Consider the following 18253-nt stretch of genomic DNA (forward strand, 5'->3'; position numbering starts at 1 on the left):
CCCACCTTTTCTCTACGAATTCCATGAATTCTTTCCTCTTACGTCCATGGGATCATTTCCTCCCTTCTCCACCCCACTAGCGTTAAATTTGGGTGAGGGGTTGCTGACGCAACCCCCCTTTTCCTACATGAAGTCCATAAATTCTTTCCTCTTACGGTAGTGAGATATTTTCTTCCAACTCCCATTCCGCCAGCCTCAATTTCTGAAACCTTGCAAATATGAGCAGGACACCGCCGGGCCAGGAGTCGCTTGTCCCGTTCAGTGATCTTGTTACTACACTCCGATTTCCCGCACCTGCACCTAAACCTCGTCGACGCACTCACGATCCGATATGGGACAAACTAGCCAGGAAGGTGCCAAAGACCGAGGCCGACTGGCAGACTGTTCGCCGTCGCTATGACTTTGACTCGCCGGAAAGGATCCCCGGCACCCTAGCTCGACTACTTGACCCCCTGGAGGAGAGCAATCTACACAAGATCGTTTTCTTGGCAGGCTGCAGTGTCGACTTGCATGAAGCCAGTGACAAAGAGCCAGTCTACTCAACTTTGAGACAGTTCTTGGGTAACCCTAAGCTCCCGTCAAGCACGCTGGATAGATATTTGCTCGCAGTGGGCAGGCTGATTGAACTTCTTGACAAATTATACGTGCAGGGGCTTCGGCACCGTGCGCTGGAACTGATTCTTTACGGTAAGTAAGATACCATAGCCTGCACCAGCCTGCGTTAATACCTGGCAGTACCAAACGACATCGCACATATGCGACAATATGGAGAACACCAAGACCGATTCTTTCAGTCTATCCCGATCACTAAACCTCCGCCAGAGGCTCAAGGCTCCATAGTCCTTTACATCCCATTTTTACTTCACTACATACGTCCTGACCTTGAGTAAGATTCCCACGCTCTGTATTGGATAACAACTAAGGCGAGATTGTAGGTATGATCGTATTTGTAGAGCCTTAGGGACTCGTCTCTTCTTAGCAGAGGAGTTTCAACACTTCTCCTTGGCAATTCGTACCCACAGACTTGACCCGTGTCTCCCCCCTCTGCCTCCCCCTATCACGCCCCCTCTTCGGTCTATACAGCACTTCGATACTTTTGACATATCCGAGAACCTACAGAAGGGAGTACTCAATTCAGCCAGTCAACTGCGTGGGTTCAACCCAGCGCCTCCCGGCCTCACCAGCGAAGTAGATCTCTATGCCTACGAGTGGTCAACTGCCCATCAAGCTGTAGTTGATGAAGCAATCAGAAGTTTGGTAGGTGTTCTTCAGGGCGTCATGTCATCTCTAATAGTGCAGATATCACTCAAGTTTCTCAATAAAGGAGAACTATGCCGGACCTCAGCGCATGCAATTCACCACGAATCTGGCACGCTCTTGACGCCGATTGGTAAGTATCAAATTGTCGTGCCAGTGATCAAGAAAAGAGCAGAACCGTGTCAGGTCTCGATGGGTGGGTATGGACTTGGGCTAAAATGGCTTGCCTGGAGTCCCGAGTCCGGGTTGCTGATGAATCAAGGCACTTCTCTATTCACTCACAGTCCTATCGACTACATACTGATCCGGCTATCGCCCTTCACTTGAATACAATCACGCCTTTGAACCCAGGAAGAAGGTCTATCGCGTCCTCGTTGTTGTCCTTCCCATCATCGTCTTAAGGAGTTAATAATGGATCTTGTTTTCTGTTATCAAGTCGCCGCACCACGAGCCGGAGGGTTCTCTTTGGAACGGTCTCCTTTTTATTCCTTCTTATCTTTGTCTGAAGGCTCAGACGTGGAGGGCGGGGGGTTGTTTTTTGGGTCGTCTGACATGCTGTGTGAATGGAGTAGTGATGTAGCTGATCGAGGTGTTTGTTCTTTGGTAATTTTACCCAGTATGATCACTGGCTCCCTTTTATACCTACTTAACAATGCCAGTTCGCCAAAAGATTATTCTTGGTCTCTCCCGTCGCCAGCCTACCGATACTTTGTCAAAATACCTGCCCTAGATAACGGCCATGCAATCCCAGATACTGTTACTCTCCTTGGGGTCTAAGCTGATGGAGGTGCAAAACGTGCATGGACCGCCTAACCTGCATCTGAGGTTGCATAATGGGCTTTTGTTGTTATTGGGCTCGACATGCTGTGGGCTCTCGGTATCGTCTGATTAAGGCACAATGTTCTCAATTGCTTCGTTACGTTCCAAGTCCAGACTAAAATCACACATTAGACTAAAATTGTTAGATTGGAATAATGGAATGATCGCTTGTGCCTAGGTAATACCTCGGCTAGTTATCGGCAAGCTGAGGGATATAGATACAGACCTTCCCCTCTCTCTAAAGGAGGGGAGAGGGGAGAATATATAGATAAGCTTGCCAACAACACCAGAGCCAAGATAGCTTAGATAGTTAATACTAACCCTATCCTAACCCTAAAACGCCCCGGGCACAAAGGTCATTTTGCTTTACCGAGACCTGCCTGTGCGTTCACAAATCGAGACCCTCGAGGCAGATCCATAACTTGTCGCTTGGACAGGAGAAACTGCTATGTTGTTTTTTGTGTTCTTCTGTTTGGTTGCTATGTTGGTTACTAATGTCTGCTATGAATGATGCATACTTTTAATGTAGGTATGTAACCACTTGTATCTTGCATCTCAGATGATTGCCCTATTCTTCTATAGCACTAGGTTAAATAGCCTATTTAATAATCTTTAGATCTGCTGCCAGTATCGTATCTAGTTTTATATAAAAGTAGCCTAATCTTGTATATAGATAGGTTGAAATTATCACTTAAGATCCTACTTGGAATCAGAATTTGATTATTACGGTAATGAAGATTCATCCTATGATTCGTGGATAAACTATCGCTAGCAACTATCTGACTGATACTAGTTTCCCGGAATGAACAATTAGCTCCGACCAATTAAGAGAGGTTGGGAAGCTTAAAGACACTGTCGGTGACCCAGTTATTACCACCGAGATATCCAGCGCTCATGACATAGAGCCAATCAGGATTATCCATGACCATAGCCTGTCGAGAATAAGCACCGGGCTGAGGAATGTCATAGTATTTCCAAGAACCCGCATCGCCAAGGTTGGTGTTGATGTAAATTCCATTATCACTGTTGGCAGTGACGATCAGAGATCCACTAGGTCCTCCGGAAGGCGACCAGGTGAGATAAGGCGAAGAACTGGGCACACGGCTACCGGCTGTAAGAATCTGATTGGATGCACTATCGAAGGTGAGAGGGGAGTCGGAGATACGGTAATAAACGGGGAAACCGTCGTTGTTAGGCGAAGCACCTCCGGGGTACTCAAAGGTCATCATCCACTTTCCATTTGGAAGCTTAGTAACGGTTGTCATGCCGGGACGCTGAGAATAATTAGTTCCTCGAACATCGTTGACGATAGTGTCCCAGGTGACACCGTCGCTAGAGGTCTGATGAACCAGCTTCTGAGCGTATGAGGGATCGCGCTGATCGGAGTAATAGCACACGAGCTTGTTGTTATATACCATCAGGAAAGGCTCCCAGACGGGAGTCTCACCATTATTGGGAACGGCCTTTCCTCCCGTGGCGACGGTAGAGACGTACTTCCAGGTCTTGCCACTATCAGTAGAAGCATAGATGTCGATCTTAGTCTTGCTGAGATCAGTGGGGATACTGTTTCCAGCAAGGAGGATAGTTCCCTTGACAAGATTGCCTATGGCCTGGGGCAAAACGTATAGGAAGGGCTGGTAGCGAAGACCCCAGCCATTCTTGGTATCAGTCACGTTAGATAGGGGCGCCCAGGTTGATCCCTTGTCCTTGCTCTGGTAGATGGGGAAGTAAACCATAGGTGGCTCTGGGCTGTAGTTCTCCCTAGATTATGTTAGGTTACGCCTTACCGGATCATCCGGATTAACTAACCAAGTAGCAAGAATAGTTCCATCAGCAAGCTGGACATTTCGACCATACAGCGTCTTGGGAGTATTGTAGTTAGAGGGAGGCTTGTAAATGGTCTGGAACGTAACGGCATGATCCGCAACGGCCCGTTCCTCTATGGCTCTGCATGATGCAGGGCTGAGGAGAGCCAAGCATGACAATAACAGGGAAGCCTTAATGCTAAGCATGATGAAGAGAGTACTGTGAAATGTATAGATAGAGTGATCTGCTGAATGCTAGGAAAGGCGGAGGAATGTCTGTTTAAGTATCTTCGCATTATGGCAGCAAACCCTTGTCGATTTAGCGTTATATTTTTAAAAGTTCTCTGAACTCTAAGCTAATCCAAACTTTATCAAAGTCGTAGAATGTTGCTGCTTAGGCGAACCTAAACAAGACTCGTAATGCTGACCTAGCTTTAAACCTTTATCTTAACGCGCCAATAGCTCACTGGCAAACTATTCCAACTGTTCTGAATAGTAATAGTCCTGGCTGTATAAGGTAGCGCACCAATTGACACCTCGCGTAAGAGTCTTTCCCCGCGTCATGTGCTGATAGAAGCTCCGCGCGCTAAGCTCTAGGTCTGGGGCGCTCCCCTTACAATGACTAGCGAGCTTGGTCTTGATTGGAGCGCATTACGATATTTTGGAGAATCTGGGGTCCCCAGGTTTTGTGAATTCGGCCCTCTGCATACGTTCAGGCCAACCTAAACAAGACTTGTAATGACGGACTAGTCTTGAACCTTTATTTTAACGCGCCAATAGCTCACTGACAAACTCTTCGGACTGACTTGAATAGTAATAGTCCTGGCTCTATAAGGCAGCGCACTAATTAATACCTTACACAAGGGTCTCTCCTCGCGTCATGTGCCTATTATTTATTGTGACTGTGGGTTGGCCAACCCACGTTTTACTTTTATGAGAGTTTAGCGCAGAGCTATCAGCTCACCCCTCAGCCCACGTTTAATTTTGCTGCCAAACCCCGACCTTATCTCGGGGTTATCATGCTGCCAAGACTTGGGACCCCAGACCTTACCCCGAATGTTGATTGTTGTAGGGTTGCATGTGATCGGTTTGAATAGATCAGAAAAAAGGTTGGATTGGAATTGAGGTGGCGTGACAGCTGGACGATTCTCCTCTTCTAATTGCTGCGCATGTCCTCGTTTACGTTAGTGCCAAAATACCGAGCTTATGTGTGGTAAGACTTCGGCGGGGCAGGTGATGGCTCTACTCATTCGCCCAATCCGGGTATTTATATGGGATATAGTGGGATCATTCAGGTTAAGCAAATGGAGAAAGTCTCAGACTAGGTAGCACCGTATCCGCAGGTAAAAGACATAATGACCTGGCTGGTATCAGTGGTGGCCCGCAACTGTACAGCCGAGCCAATGATCGAACAGTGAGTGTGTGCAGTCTAGTAACTAATTTCCAATAGCGTTGGTTGCAGGGTGGGGATTTTGGGGTCCAGACCGAAGACTAGTGGCGCCCATACCTCTCTCTATACGATTTGCAGAGTGGCTCCGTGCTAGCACGGCAATTGGTTATTTATAAAAACTTCATTCTCTCGTCGCACGTTCTATAGTTTGCACCTAAGAAAAATCAAGAAAGGCTTCATCCACCATGATTGCTCCCAAAACCTATCAGTTTCTCGTCGGCATCTTCGCCTCGCTCGGATCATTTAACTACGGGTAGAATGCACAAAATTAATGAGATAATAGATAAGCTAATGTTCATAGTTATGATCTTGGCGTTATCGGAGGCAGTGTTGCTTCAACCTCTTTTAAATCGATGTTCCATCCGAATGCCGATGAAGTGTACGTATACTTTGTTGAAAATGTCTTGCATCTCGCTCTTGCTGACCACTTCATAGCGGTGCCGTTGTGTCCCTCTTCACTGGAGGTGGCTTCTTTGGAGCTTTCGCGGCTGGCCCAATGGGTGACTGGCTGGGCAGACGACTGGCCATCATGATTGGAGCCATCATCTTTTGTGTTGGCGGTGCCTTGCAAGCAGCCGGCCAAAATCTGTCCTTCTTTTATGCTGGTCGAGCTATTGGTGGATTCGGTGTCGGCATTCTCGTCATGATTGTGCCCATGTATCAAGCCGAGATCGCTCACCCCTCCATCCGAGGTCGAGTAACTGGCCTGCAACAGTTGATGCTTGGTATTGGAGCCGTCTTCGCAAGTGAGTTTAGATACGTATATCCTTGAAACCCGGCGACTTACTTTACCCAGCATGGACCGTGTATGGCACCAACCTGCATTTCCTCACAAGCGAGCAATGGCGTATCCCCCTTGGCCTTCAAATTGTTCCTGCCGGCATTCTTGCTCTCATGATTTTGCTCTTCCCGGAATCACCCCGCTGGCTGATTGACCACGGCAGGGAGGAGGAAGGACTCAAGACTTTAGCTAAACTTCACACCAATGGAAACGAAAATGACCCTTGGGTCCAGGCCGAGTACCTCCAAATCCAGACTACTATTTCTCACGAGCACGAACTCGAAGCAAAAGGCTACCGGGATTTATTTACTGACCGTGCGAGCTTCCGCCGACTTTTTCTTGTCACCGCCCTGCAGGCTTCCGTCCAGATGACCGGTGTATCAGCCATCCAGTACTTCACCCCGGATATCTACAAAGCTATGAACATTGACACCACAGATTCATTGAAGTATCAGGCCATCAGCAACGTACTCTCTGTTCTTGCGCAGCTCTGTACCGTGCTTTTCATTGATAAACTTGGTCGTCGCTGGCCGTTAATCGTCGGCAACGGTATCAACTGTATCTGCTTCGTCATTGTTACCGCAGCTCAGGCTAGTTTCCCTCACGTTTCGCATTCGATGCAAAATTCACTTGGCTGGCTTTTCATTGTCACCAATTGGTGCTATCAAGTCAGCTTCTCCTTCACCTGCGGCTCCCTTTCGTGGATCATTCCCGCCGAGGTATTTGACACAAAGACCCGTTCCAAGGGCATCTCTATCGGTGTCATGGCCTCATTCGCTTTCAACACCATGATTGGACAGGTTACGGCCCCGGCTATCGAGAACATCGGTTGGAGGTACTTCCTGGTATTCGTGGTTTGCAATTTCACCAACGCCATCTTTTTCTGGGCGTTCATGCCAGAGACGAAGCTGCTGCCGCTTGAAGAGATGAATGTCTTGTTTTCGAGCACGTCTTGGTTTGTGCCGGGCACCTCGCAGAAGCGCATGAGTGACCTGGATGCCAGGGTCGAAGAAGTCAAGTTGCAAAAGGAGGGCTTCGAAGTACGGCAGATTGAGACTGTACGGGATTAAGTTGTGGGATGTTGCTCTTGTTGCGTCTAGGCCAAAGATGGCCAAAGATGATGACCTTGGCTCCCAAGCGTTTTAGCTTAGGTTGTGGCGTAAAAATGGGTCACAAGGTAGGTCAATAGAGTAAAATTAAATGGCTTTAGAGGGTTGTGTGAAGTAAGTGGAACCATAAGTTTTTAACCCCAGAATACAAACCAAGAGGTCGTGTCGTATTCAGAAAAGGTGGCCTATGATTTTCAACCCTGGGGTACAAATCGACGTCTACCAAGTCAAGTCTCTGAGGAAGCGCACTATATATATATGACCTATTCGTACCCCCGGGGTATAAAAACTGAAGCTGCCAATTCCCGATCCAGGTGACTTACATAATATCATTTATCGATGTAAGGCTCAGGGTTTCGGTGTCTAGCCTTTGTGTGGTACGGGTTCAAGCAAGCTTTACACAACGCAATAACATCACACCATCGATTTCACGCATTGGAATATGGACTAAAGCGAATAAAAGAACATTCAAGATCCTGCTTTATTACAAAACTATCCATTGATGCTTTGATGGGCTTAAAATCGGTCGTGAAACTTAAGAAATAGTAACTACAGGGTAAGCATTAGTCGAGCCGTTCTTCCCCTGCCTTGTCGCAGCCAAATAAATTCTGTTTAAAATGGACGGTATCCCTGCAACTCCTCTAAGAGCCAATAGTAACCCGAATAACAATTTTAAACCCTGCTTTAACCCACTGGGGTTATATTATGCAAAACCTTCACAAGTTAAGCATAACTATATAAATGACATAAGACCATGCTAAACCGTTACAGTTCAGCCGCGCGGGGCACCACCCCACATTTAAAACTTAAATAACAGGGGCTGGTGAAAGTCGGCCTCAAGGTGCCGTTTTCGGCCACAGCCATATGAGTATGTTTCCCAAGCCTCTGATGAACGATGGGTCGCCGAGCCGTCACGAATCCAAATAAGATCGAGAGCGAGCGTGAACGGGCGAGAAATCGCCGTTTCCTGAAGCGCCAAATGCAACAAGCGCTGGTTCGCGAGGAATATTCAGGCCATAGTGGGGTTCGCATGGTGGACCCTACACGCAATTTGGTGTTGGCTGGGGACGCGTCGCGCCATCACGTCGGGCCTGATATGAACACCATCAGCCCTTCGACGCATCAAGTGTCGATTCCGATTTCAACTCCCGTATCGACTGCTCATGGAAGCGTTATATCAGCACCAGGTCTCGATAACCGAGCGTCCTGCTGCCCAACAACCTGTGATGCAATTGATCCTGAGGTCGTTCCCTGTTCTTCTGGACAGCTGATAGATATACAGAATGGCACGCAATAGGCTGCTGCACCTGAGGATGTAAACTCAGCGTCTTTGTGCGTGCGTCGAACGGCACCTCTTGAATTGACGCGAGCTCTCACGAGACAACGCGTGCGAGAGTTTCGCTACAGGCGGCATCGGTTACGCATTACACCGACGATACCCCCGACTGAACCAAGGCCATCGGAATCGACAAATCATCACGGTCGTGCCACTACAAGTATGTCTGTACAACATCCTATCGTGTTTCAGCAGGCCGATGTGGGGAGTTCTAGCGTCGAACCTCAAGATAGCTTGGGTGATGATGCTACTTTGCCCGCCGCTCAGCCTCGCAAAGTTTCATCGACTATATTCGACAAGGAAATACTGGATGGACCCCCGAGCTCCTCGACCCGTCTAACCGTGCCTACGACCAGATTTTTAAGGTCTTCTATAACTCTAGGTGTAATTGTATGTTGAAATAACCTAGTGTCACGGTTAATATAATACTGAGTGTTTGGACCAGGTACACATCGGTTGAGGGTGACGTGGCCGGGCTCTCTGACTCTCTTCGGGAGCGCGTCGAGCAACTTCGAGAATTTATTCCCCCTCTGTCCACAGTGTTTGGTGAGACGGGCTCCTATGGCCCCAATAGTTCTTGCTGGATTCATATCGGGACTCGTGATTATATCGCGACACCTCCATCTTCTAGCCAAGTGATGCCAAAACCTTACACTCTGTTTTGGAAGAGTCAGTGCCATCCTTATCTATATGAGCAGTTGTACAGATGTGTAACCACGTCCCCGATGAATGCTCAAACTTTTCAGCGGTTTTTGCTCCGTGAACTTGGAGATTACCAAGTCAAAGCGAAGCGTACGCGCGCATCGAACCCAGGCCATCCAGATGAGCACAAGCCAGGCATTATTCGTGCCAAGGCATACAGCTGTGACAAAGAAGTCTTCGCTGTCATGTTTAGTGAATACGAATTATTTGGCTCGGGGCTTCTTCCCCTTTTTGCTTTGAATCAGAGTATGATCAGCGATCTTTCATCGGCCGATCAGGGCCGCCATCAAGCACCAACCTTCCACGTCCATCGTAATGCTCTATCGAAGCGTGGGATGCCAACAAACGTCATATCAAAGCTGCCATGGATGCAAGAAACTCAACAAACTATGGCATCCGTAAAGAGAGGACATTTCGGCTTGACGTGATTCTTACAATGTGGCATGACGGCTACTTTGAGCCAAGCCAAAATCCTGATATGGCCCAAGGGTCTCTCGAAATTTCCCCTACATCTACTGGCACCAATCACCAACCATTCTGGGTCGTATCTACCAAAGACATAAACGATCTTGTGTTCACGCGAGCTGCTAGATTCATTGTTCCTCTAGATCACTTATTTCGCGAAGCTCACATCTCCAACACTATTTCACCACCTTCTCTGATTCTTGCTTTCTATACAGCCCAGCTGTTTTGCCGACTTCTCACCTATGCGCTGACCAGTAAAGAGCAATTCCCGTATGGTAATTGGATTTGGCTTTCGCGATGGACTGCACGTAGCCGAACACACCACACCAGAGAGCGGCGAGAGCGCCTCGGCCTCGGCTTAAATGAGACTATTCAAAGGTCAGGGATGCTCTGGACATATTGCTTTCGAAAAGCTTATCCAAATTTGGTACCTCGAAATCCCATCCAGCGAGGCTTTCTATCTCAGATGAATGTGCAGCGTCTTGCTGTATTTAGTATTAGTATCGAGCTATTTTTGAGACATTTTCTTAATCAAGCGAAAAACGAATTTGATTGTGAGAATATCGCGTCTTGGAGCAATCTCTACTTCCTGAATCTTTACCGGAAGTTCAAAGCTCTGTGGGGAATAGTCGAGAGCTACACAGATCCATTTCATGATCATTTTCGTTGCGTAATTGGAAGATACATCCTAGTCGCATTTAATAGCGACTCAAGCAAAGACGTCACCACAGATTAGAGACCTCGGACATGGTACCAGAAAGTGGCATTTTTTCGGATACAATACTGGGCACCCTATTTCTCGCCACCACAATGTGTTGACTTTTCCTCCTGGGTCTCTGTTGCCAACTATCAACTTCAAACCCCTTATACGCCGTCGCCCCAGATCTGTGGTGCTCTGAACGCCATAGAGTATCAGGATCGCTCCAACGTCTTTACACAACTCTGGGTACAGTTAGTCATTCATGAAAGCTTGATACACGGAACCACGGCAACGGAGAAAAACAGAATTTGTGAGCAAGCCATGAATTGCTTGATGGATCTTATCGGGACTAAGTGGAGTCATCGAGGGAAGATAACGCTTGTGTTGCCTTGGCGGTTTTCTGATTCAATCAACGCTGAGCGGTATCAGGACTATCTACGCCTTTCCATCCTATCGACATCTAGTCGGCCACCAGGTATCCCCAACCGACCCACCATCATCCTGCCGTCTCGCCATAATGTTATGGCCCTCGCGGAAGCCATTGGGTCTCTCCCCCGAATTAATCAAGAAATACTTCAGAGGACGAAATAGAATCGTGAAATGCTTCACAATGAAGGCAAACAGTATGCTATACGTAGCCATCTTGAGGCGAAACAGGAAGAAATGGATGCTGTGTCAAGGCCTCACTCATTGTTACGCCAATTTCTGGTACAAATGACTCCCCCTCAGCGTGTTGTACGCGACTTTGGTATGTCCACCGAGGCTTTGTAGCCAGTGGAGTAGCTGACAACGAGAAACTTGTGAACCATGAAGATGATGGAAGGCTACGAAGACATGCCGTTGCTAGTCAACTACACTGCGGGTGAGTTGGCATTCCAGGCGACGCGACAGGTTTTCATATTAATGACAATGGGCCATTCCTTCATGAAAAACGATAGAACATCTTGGAGGTTGCCACGTATATCGAGTGACATGGTTTTGAATGGAACGATTAGTGAACATTGTGGTATGAGTCCAGAAGATAACATCATGAAGGAACCATGGAAGAAGAAAAACTACGAGCTCATAGGTTTATTCAGGTCCGCTCGATATATTCAAGCTCGTTACAGAATACAGCTAGGTAGTACTGGTTATTCCCGCTATATTGCCTCCGTGAGAAGATGATACATACCTCCCACTACAGTAGTTGAATATTTTCAGTATGCTAATTAACTTGTATGGAATCTTGAAATGAGTCTATTTAAACAGTATAATCAAACGGTCGAGCATGTTCGATAAATGTACGACAACAAGGGTTGAAGAGAAGAACTGTATTAGATATCCTCAACGACGTTCGTGTCGATGACTCAAGGCATCCCGAAAGATCATAGCTCCAACGTCGTCATCACCAGAAAGAAATTCAGGAGAAGGAGTGACGAATGTCTCATTCACTCAACAGTTTGCCGTCTTCTTGGGTTCTTCAATCAGACAGACTTGGCTATCCATAAGCAATTCAACGTTAGATGACCGTATGACGCTGGAACAGACACCTCGCTCGGCTGCCCCTGACTGTAAGCCGCTGCCATACGCCGACAACAATGTATACACGCGAGCTTTGTCAATCCGCGAGCGCAGCAAGTCCCAGGTAGTGAAGTAAGGTGTCGCTCAGACTTGATTTCAGATCACACTGATCATCATGCCCATCTGAGCACCGAATGACCGAGCTGTGCAGCACATCCTTTCGGAATAACCATCAGCATTGAGCAAGACGAACCAGCCGTTTCACGAGCTCGATTGCAGATCAATCAGATCCTGATGAGGCAAAGCCTATGGAAGCAGTCACCTACTACTAACAAGATATCTCGCTTCTACTCAAGTCGTCCAGACGCGAATGGGGTTTAATTCTGGCCGATGGCTTGCGCCGCCATTCCAATTCGTATTGTAAGTCCTAATCGTAACAAATTAAGGTCTATACTCGATAAAATGTAGTCTAAATACTTAACAATCTTAGATATCAATAAAACTAAGCTATTAGATGACTGACGGAAAGGACAATTAAGAGCCATTCCATACAAGTCAATAGTAAACAGAGACAGTATTTTCAAACGTCACTATTTTTGATCGTTGAAGGAGGGTAGGGAAGACCATGAAGCCTTATTATAAGAGAGATATAAAGAGCGTCATTCTCTTGAACTTGACTGTTTCCGCATCGTATATATGGATTTAGATGCCCCTAAGCGATCGTACTTGTCACTCAGATATATCCTAAAAGCGTTACATGTTTGACCTTGGCTTCCCTCTGTTGAGTGATATACCAGTAAACCATCAATAATACGAGAACAAGAAGTACTTCTTGACGTCCATTTCAACCATACTCAAGTTTCATCGCTGGGATATTCTTTGACTCTATTCGAGTTAGGCAACGAGATGCAGATATCGTACGCATTGGCAGAGAGTCTATGTTGTTTAGAGTCTCCCAAAGCTCGTGTAAAGAAGGATTTGAATGAAAGTCTGGTTCCAACTTGACGGTAGAGTGATTCATCATTCCGGAGACCTTTATAGTTCTGTTAAAACCCACGCTTCTCCTTCATCTAAAGATCCACAGCTCTTCGTTACAATTTGCTTTCACAATGCTACGTGGCGGGGTCAGTACTACCTTGACATGTACACTGTCGCCGGAGGGCTTTCCGACCAGTTTGGACAATTGCTCAAAACTGCACGTCAGCCTCATAAGAATACCGGAAGCGTACCTGTTCGCGAAAGATGATGCGTTAGACGAGACAGGAGGTGGGGGTACAGAACGCAATGACTGCCACGTCAGTGAAAACTTATGTAATGCGATAAGTAATGCTGTTGAGATCAGGCTGCATTGTAGCAATGACTTGTGCGGGGCCGATGCGCTCTTTGTGCTGTCTCTTGTCTCTTGTCTCATAAGTGGACGAGTCATGTTGTGATTCATTAAAATGCGACAGTTGCTTACAAAGGTGCATCAAAACAAATAAAAGGGAAGCGGCCGTATATTCTCAATCAGCATCAACAAGGAGAAAACAGGCCGAGATTACGCAACGGGGGACTGAACTTGCAGACATCCCTGTAATATGTCGCCTGAGCCTTGGAATTCGTTAAGCGTCATGTGATGCAGACAGCAGGCGATGAGCTCAATGATGGGGGGGCGGATAAATGCGGCTGTGTGCCAGTTGTCTATCAGGTGTGATAATATTCAATGCTCGAAGTCAATAGTAGAGAGCCGAAAAGCCAATCTTGCAATACTAGATTCTTGTAGTCAAGATCGGCCCGCCCCGCTTTAGATCTTTTAGCGGCTGGTGCAAGGGTATGCTAGCTTTATGACGCGATACCAGAAAGCTCTATCATCGCTGCTGCCGTTTAAAGAAGGATGGCCCAGCCTGCCTTGGCGAAGAAGTTGAACCGAATGCTGATTAGGGCTAAGACAGCAGGAAGTGAAGGCAACGCCCTATTTCTTTAGATACCAGATAGAAAGCCTTCAGTAGGCCGTCGAATTGCCGACGACTGAGTCATGTGGTCATTCAATTATGAGAGCTGACTGTTAGGCCGTGATGGGCCGGTCGGTGCTAGTCTTGGCAAGGCACCACCGATTGTGATTGCTGGTCCTGGTGGTGAGGCAGGAAAATTGACAGCAAGTGTGTCCGCGATTACTAAAAGTAACCCTAATATAATTTATATCATAACCTTATTTATACATATATAAAAGCGCTGCTTAGTAGCTGGCGGTTTTTTTTTTTTTTTTTTTTTTCATTTGATAGATATATATAAGCTAAGATATCTGTAACTAAAATCTCAAGGATTGATAAAGTTATTTAGCTTTTGACTTAAATTCCTATTATCAACTTTGATTATAATTCTAATACTATAACATAACACAAATATAATAGCCTGTAGTGGCACTAAGGGCTCTCTTTCAAAATAGTCAATAACCTAATTTTCTTAATTAACCCTGTCTTTAATAGAGCTAAAGTAACAGAAAAAGATAAAGACTTTAAGGATATTTATATAAAGACAATAGCCATAATAGACCCTTTTAATAAATTAGATAATACTGAGTAAATTAAAATAGCTCTTTTTAATTATAAACTAATTATATTAATTTATTATTTTAATTTACTATTTTAATTAGATAAATAAACTTACTTTCTCACTTTAAATAACTAGTATCTTTTAGCTTATAAAAGAAAAATAACCTTAAGAGGCTTAAAATATTATCATTCGTCCCCTTAACAGTGCTGTAAGGCTTCTATAAGTAGCTGTATACACTACTGCAATTGCTATAATAGCAGTTATAGCCCAATCTTTTGCCCTATGGCGTAATGGTTAAGTGTTACGATTCGTGCCCGTAACAGCGCTGTAAGGCTTCTATAAGGCAGCTGTAGCACACCCATAATTGCTTGCATAGCGATTATGGCCCGATCTTTTGCCCTGTGGTTTAACGGCTTGTGCAACCGTTACATTAAGTGTAACCGTTACATAAAAGAGCTATTAGAAATTAATTTTTAGAGGTAAACGAAATAACTTTTCTTAATATATTTAATAGCAAGGAATTAAAGAACGCCTACATGGGATAGCTTAAAGACGGTGTATCACGAACTTGGAGTTAAATAAATATTTATATAAATATATATTTTATATTAATATTAAAATTATTCATAATGAAATTATTTAATTCTTTATCATAAATTTTATAAAGATAATAGCAATTTTAATAATTAAAACTAATATACAGGATCTCATGTATTATTTTCGGAAAGTATCTTAAAACTGTAAGTTATTTCTTTCTTTAATATAAGGCCCCTTTTTAAGACTAAAGACCTGTAGTAGCTGGACAGGGAGCAGTATAGTATGAAGCAATACTTTCAGATATATACTTAAGGCCTAGCACATATCAGTAATATATCACATGTTCATGGCACGAGCCGTCGGTCTGTAAGCTCAGTAGTGATCCACAAATAATATCATTCCAGGGATTCTCCAACCCACCCAACTGCCACCCAGCTACATCACACTCATTATACCAGACATTACATATTCCGACCCTCCAATAGAAAGAACTTATCCTGTTTTCCTTCAAATCTTCAAATGGCGTCACCATATGTCGTAGGGATGACGTTTATAGGTGCCACGTCATCCTAGATAATCTGCCTACCACCCTCTTCCAAGTAAAGGTCGCCACATACTTTAAGCGGGGTTCATCCTGAACCGCCTGGGCCACTGCCTTATCCAAATGACGATCATGCGTAGCAACTTCGTGTATATTTAGACTATTATGCTCTCTACCTCACAGCTCATTCCTACTCTTTACCACACCTTCTATTGAAGAATTCTAACTCGCCTCACACTTATCAACCTGTTTATCCATAAGACTTCAAATCGGAACGCCTAGTAAGTAAATTTACAGCTATTCTGGGGGTTTGAGTTAGCGTACTTTTGTCCTCGAACAACTTGGTTAATATCCTCTCTAGAAATGCAGTTTAACTTTGATCAAGAACATGAAACTTTGGCACATCGTATCAGAGGCCAGGAAGCCGAGATCCCACCGGTGGTGGCAATGTTTTCAGAATACCCAATAGAGACGAACAAACACTACAGCCTGCTCGTCAAAGAGATTGATACCTGGATAGCTAGGTAAGAAGAAGCCGATGGTTGCAATAGCTCTCCCGTGCTGACTATGGCTTTTTAGTGCTATTAGGGATACAGCACTTTCTGATAAGTACATTAAAGCCGACTTTGGAAAACTGATAGCTTGGTATGTTACATAGTTGAAGATTATGTCAACGTCTCACTAACAAGGGCTGTAGCCAATTTCCATATGCAAAATGGGAGAAGCTCCGCGTCATAGGTGCCTTCATCACATGGGGCTACCTATGGGATGATCAAATGGACATGGGCAGAGGTAAAACTTCCGGAGAGAAGTCTTCTAAAGTCTTCGTTCTCGATTCTTTGCGCTTCATTCAGCAATCTTTGGATGTTAGCAAACAGTACATATCCGATGGCGCCATTACTACCCCACCAACCCCTCTCATGGCGATTTTCGAGGTTTACGGGCAAGGACTACGGATGTCCCTGACCCAGGGTACGTTGCGTGCTAGTCTTGGGTAATTAATAGATTTATTACTGACTGAATGCAGAGGACCGGGACTGTACCTATGTTTATCTTAACAGATGGATAATGGCGGTCTATGAGGAAGATTGCCAGAGGTCCCTAGCCCATATGCCGACTCCAGAAGAATACCTCAAAATACGCGTGAGAGCATTCGGATTCAGATTATACGTCATCTTTTTCGAGTACTGTCTGACATTTCGTTTGAAAATAGTCCTTATTGACTCTTGCCCCAGGTATATGAACCAAATCACTTTCTCGAAGGCTTTCAAGGCCACTACGGAGGGAATGCAAATTCAGGAGGAGTGCGGCCTTATACTTATCTAGTAAGTAATACAGGACTCGTCTCAACTTTTAAATAGTACCTACTAAGGGTGAACCGAAAGCATAAATGACCTCTTTTCATGTAAAAAAGAAGTGGTATGTCGGTCCCTGCATAGCAGCTATCATTGGAAGTTATTAAACTATAGATAGTTAAGGGGAGATTTCCATGAGAACATAATCCCACTGATCGTACACTCATCGCCCTCATTTCAGCTGCAAGATGGAATTGATACCGTACTAACCAGACTTGGAGATTCTTTGAAGAAGATTGAGCTGATGGTTGGTTATTATAATTCAAGCACTGCAAACAAAGAGATCAGGGATGACGTGCTTCTCTATATTAAGGAGTGGCGAACGGTAGCAACTGGCTGGCTTACCTGGTCTATGGGCAGTTCACGCTTCGGCCTCCTGGAAGGTACGCTTCCAGATAGCTCAGTTATTTTTACTATTTAGTCTACACCCCTTTTATCCGGCTCACTTTCGGTAAAAGAGGAAATTCACGGTCTTTCATTGGCTTACACCCCTGTATATCCTCTTTCGCCAAAAAAGTGACGGGGTTATTAATCTTCTAGCTAGCTTTTTAATTAAAGGTAAATAATACACCTTCTCATTAGTCAGCCTCTTCCTCCGTCGTACCCTTCATAGTTAGACTTACCTTCATAGCATAAAACAATACTACCTCCTGAAAGCCTTTATAAAAATCAACATTTTAACCACACGCATTTCGCAACTGTACTGTAAAGATAGGGGTATAAGTCCAGTATATATAATAAAGCTTTGACCCTTTTCAATAGACCTTTATCCTTAAAAGCCATATACTTACACTATATAATATTATCTCACTAATCCGGTAACTTGCGCTGTTCTTAAATATGTAGCCTTTGGAGCTCCGTTATAATTATCCGTCAGTTTATCACAATATCAAACAGAACAGGACAACTCCATGGCTACAATTTACAGGGTAGTCTTGCTTATTTTATAACCAGTTACTTGCTATTATTGCGGCCGCAGCAAGGAAGCCTAAACTAATATAAAACAAGGATTATCTATTAGGTTAATGGCACGGTAAACCACTCTGAAGTCCGGCCGCTGTAGAAGCTTATTTACAAGTTATACTTCGCGATATTAACCTTATGATTAATCGTGTAATATTCACGCTCTTAAAAACCTCACACAGGTCTCAATGTTGGATAAATACCTATTAGAAAGACAACTTTTAGCCTTACAAGTTCAGGATTATTAGATACATAAGAAACTATATTAATATATAGAAACGGTTTATTTATTACGTGTTTAGAGTTTCTAATTTTAATAACTACTAATGGCGAGAAATCTTTAACTTATAACTCTGAAGTGATAAAAATATCATAATTCGCTATACATTATATCTGGTTTC

General features: G+C 44.8%; 5 protein-coding genes across 5 annotated transcripts; 4 read left to right on the forward strand and 1 right to left on the reverse strand.

Moving 5' to 3' along the window:
* Nucleotides 1–218: 218 nt before the first annotated feature.
* On the forward strand, nt 219–1658 carry FPRO_16031 (uncharacterized protein; the record flags this gene model as incomplete). The annotated part of the gene is made up of 5 exons (XM_031225131.1): nt 219–687; nt 736–886; nt 936–1257; nt 1300–1390; nt 1444–1658. 5 exons carry the CDS (start codon nt 219–221, stop codon nt 1656–1658), a joined length of 1248 nt encoding a protein of 415 aa, XP_031090320.1.
* Nucleotides 1659–2900: 1242 nt separating this feature from the next.
* FPRO_16032 (uncharacterized protein) lies at nt 2901–4088 on the reverse strand (the record flags this gene model as incomplete). The annotated part of the gene is made up of 2 exons (XM_031225132.1): nt 2901–3837; nt 3886–4088. 2 exons carry the CDS (start codon nt 4086–4088, stop codon nt 2901–2903), a joined length of 1140 nt encoding a protein of 379 aa, XP_031090321.1.
* Nucleotides 4089–5516: 1428 nt separating this feature from the next.
* Nucleotides 5517–7182, forward strand: FPRO_16033 (uncharacterized protein; the record flags this gene model as incomplete). The annotated part of the gene is made up of 4 exons (XM_031225133.1): nt 5517–5584; nt 5633–5710; nt 5767–6077; nt 6128–7182. 4 exons carry the CDS (start codon nt 5517–5519, stop codon nt 7180–7182), a joined length of 1512 nt encoding a protein of 503 aa, XP_031090322.1.
* Nucleotides 7183–9623: 2441 nt separating this feature from the next.
* FPRO_16034 (uncharacterized protein) lies at nt 9624–10460 on the forward strand (the record flags this gene model as incomplete). The annotated part of the gene is made up of 1 exon (XM_031225134.1): nt 9624–10460. One exon carries the CDS (start codon nt 9624–9626, stop codon nt 10458–10460), a length of 837 nt encoding a protein of 278 aa, XP_031090323.1.
* A 5437-nt stretch (nt 10461–15897) lies between these two features.
* On the forward strand, nt 15898–17310 carry FPRO_16035 (uncharacterized protein; the record flags this gene model as incomplete). The annotated part of the gene is made up of 6 exons (XM_031225135.1): nt 15898–16058; nt 16114–16179; nt 16232–16506; nt 16562–16859; nt 16920–16953; nt 17008–17310. The coding sequence occupies 6 exons, from the start codon at nt 15898–15900 to the stop codon at nt 17308–17310; spliced, it is 1137 nt and encodes a 378-aa protein (XP_031090324.1).
* Between the last annotated feature and the right edge of the window lie 943 nt (nt 17311–18253).

Source organism: Fusarium proliferatum, assembly GCF_900067095.1.
Source record: "Fusarium proliferatum ET1 genome assembly, contig: FPRO_scaffold019, whole genome shotgun sequence".
NCBI lineage: Eukaryota > Fungi > Ascomycota > Sordariomycetes > Hypocreales > Nectriaceae > Fusarium > Fusarium proliferatum.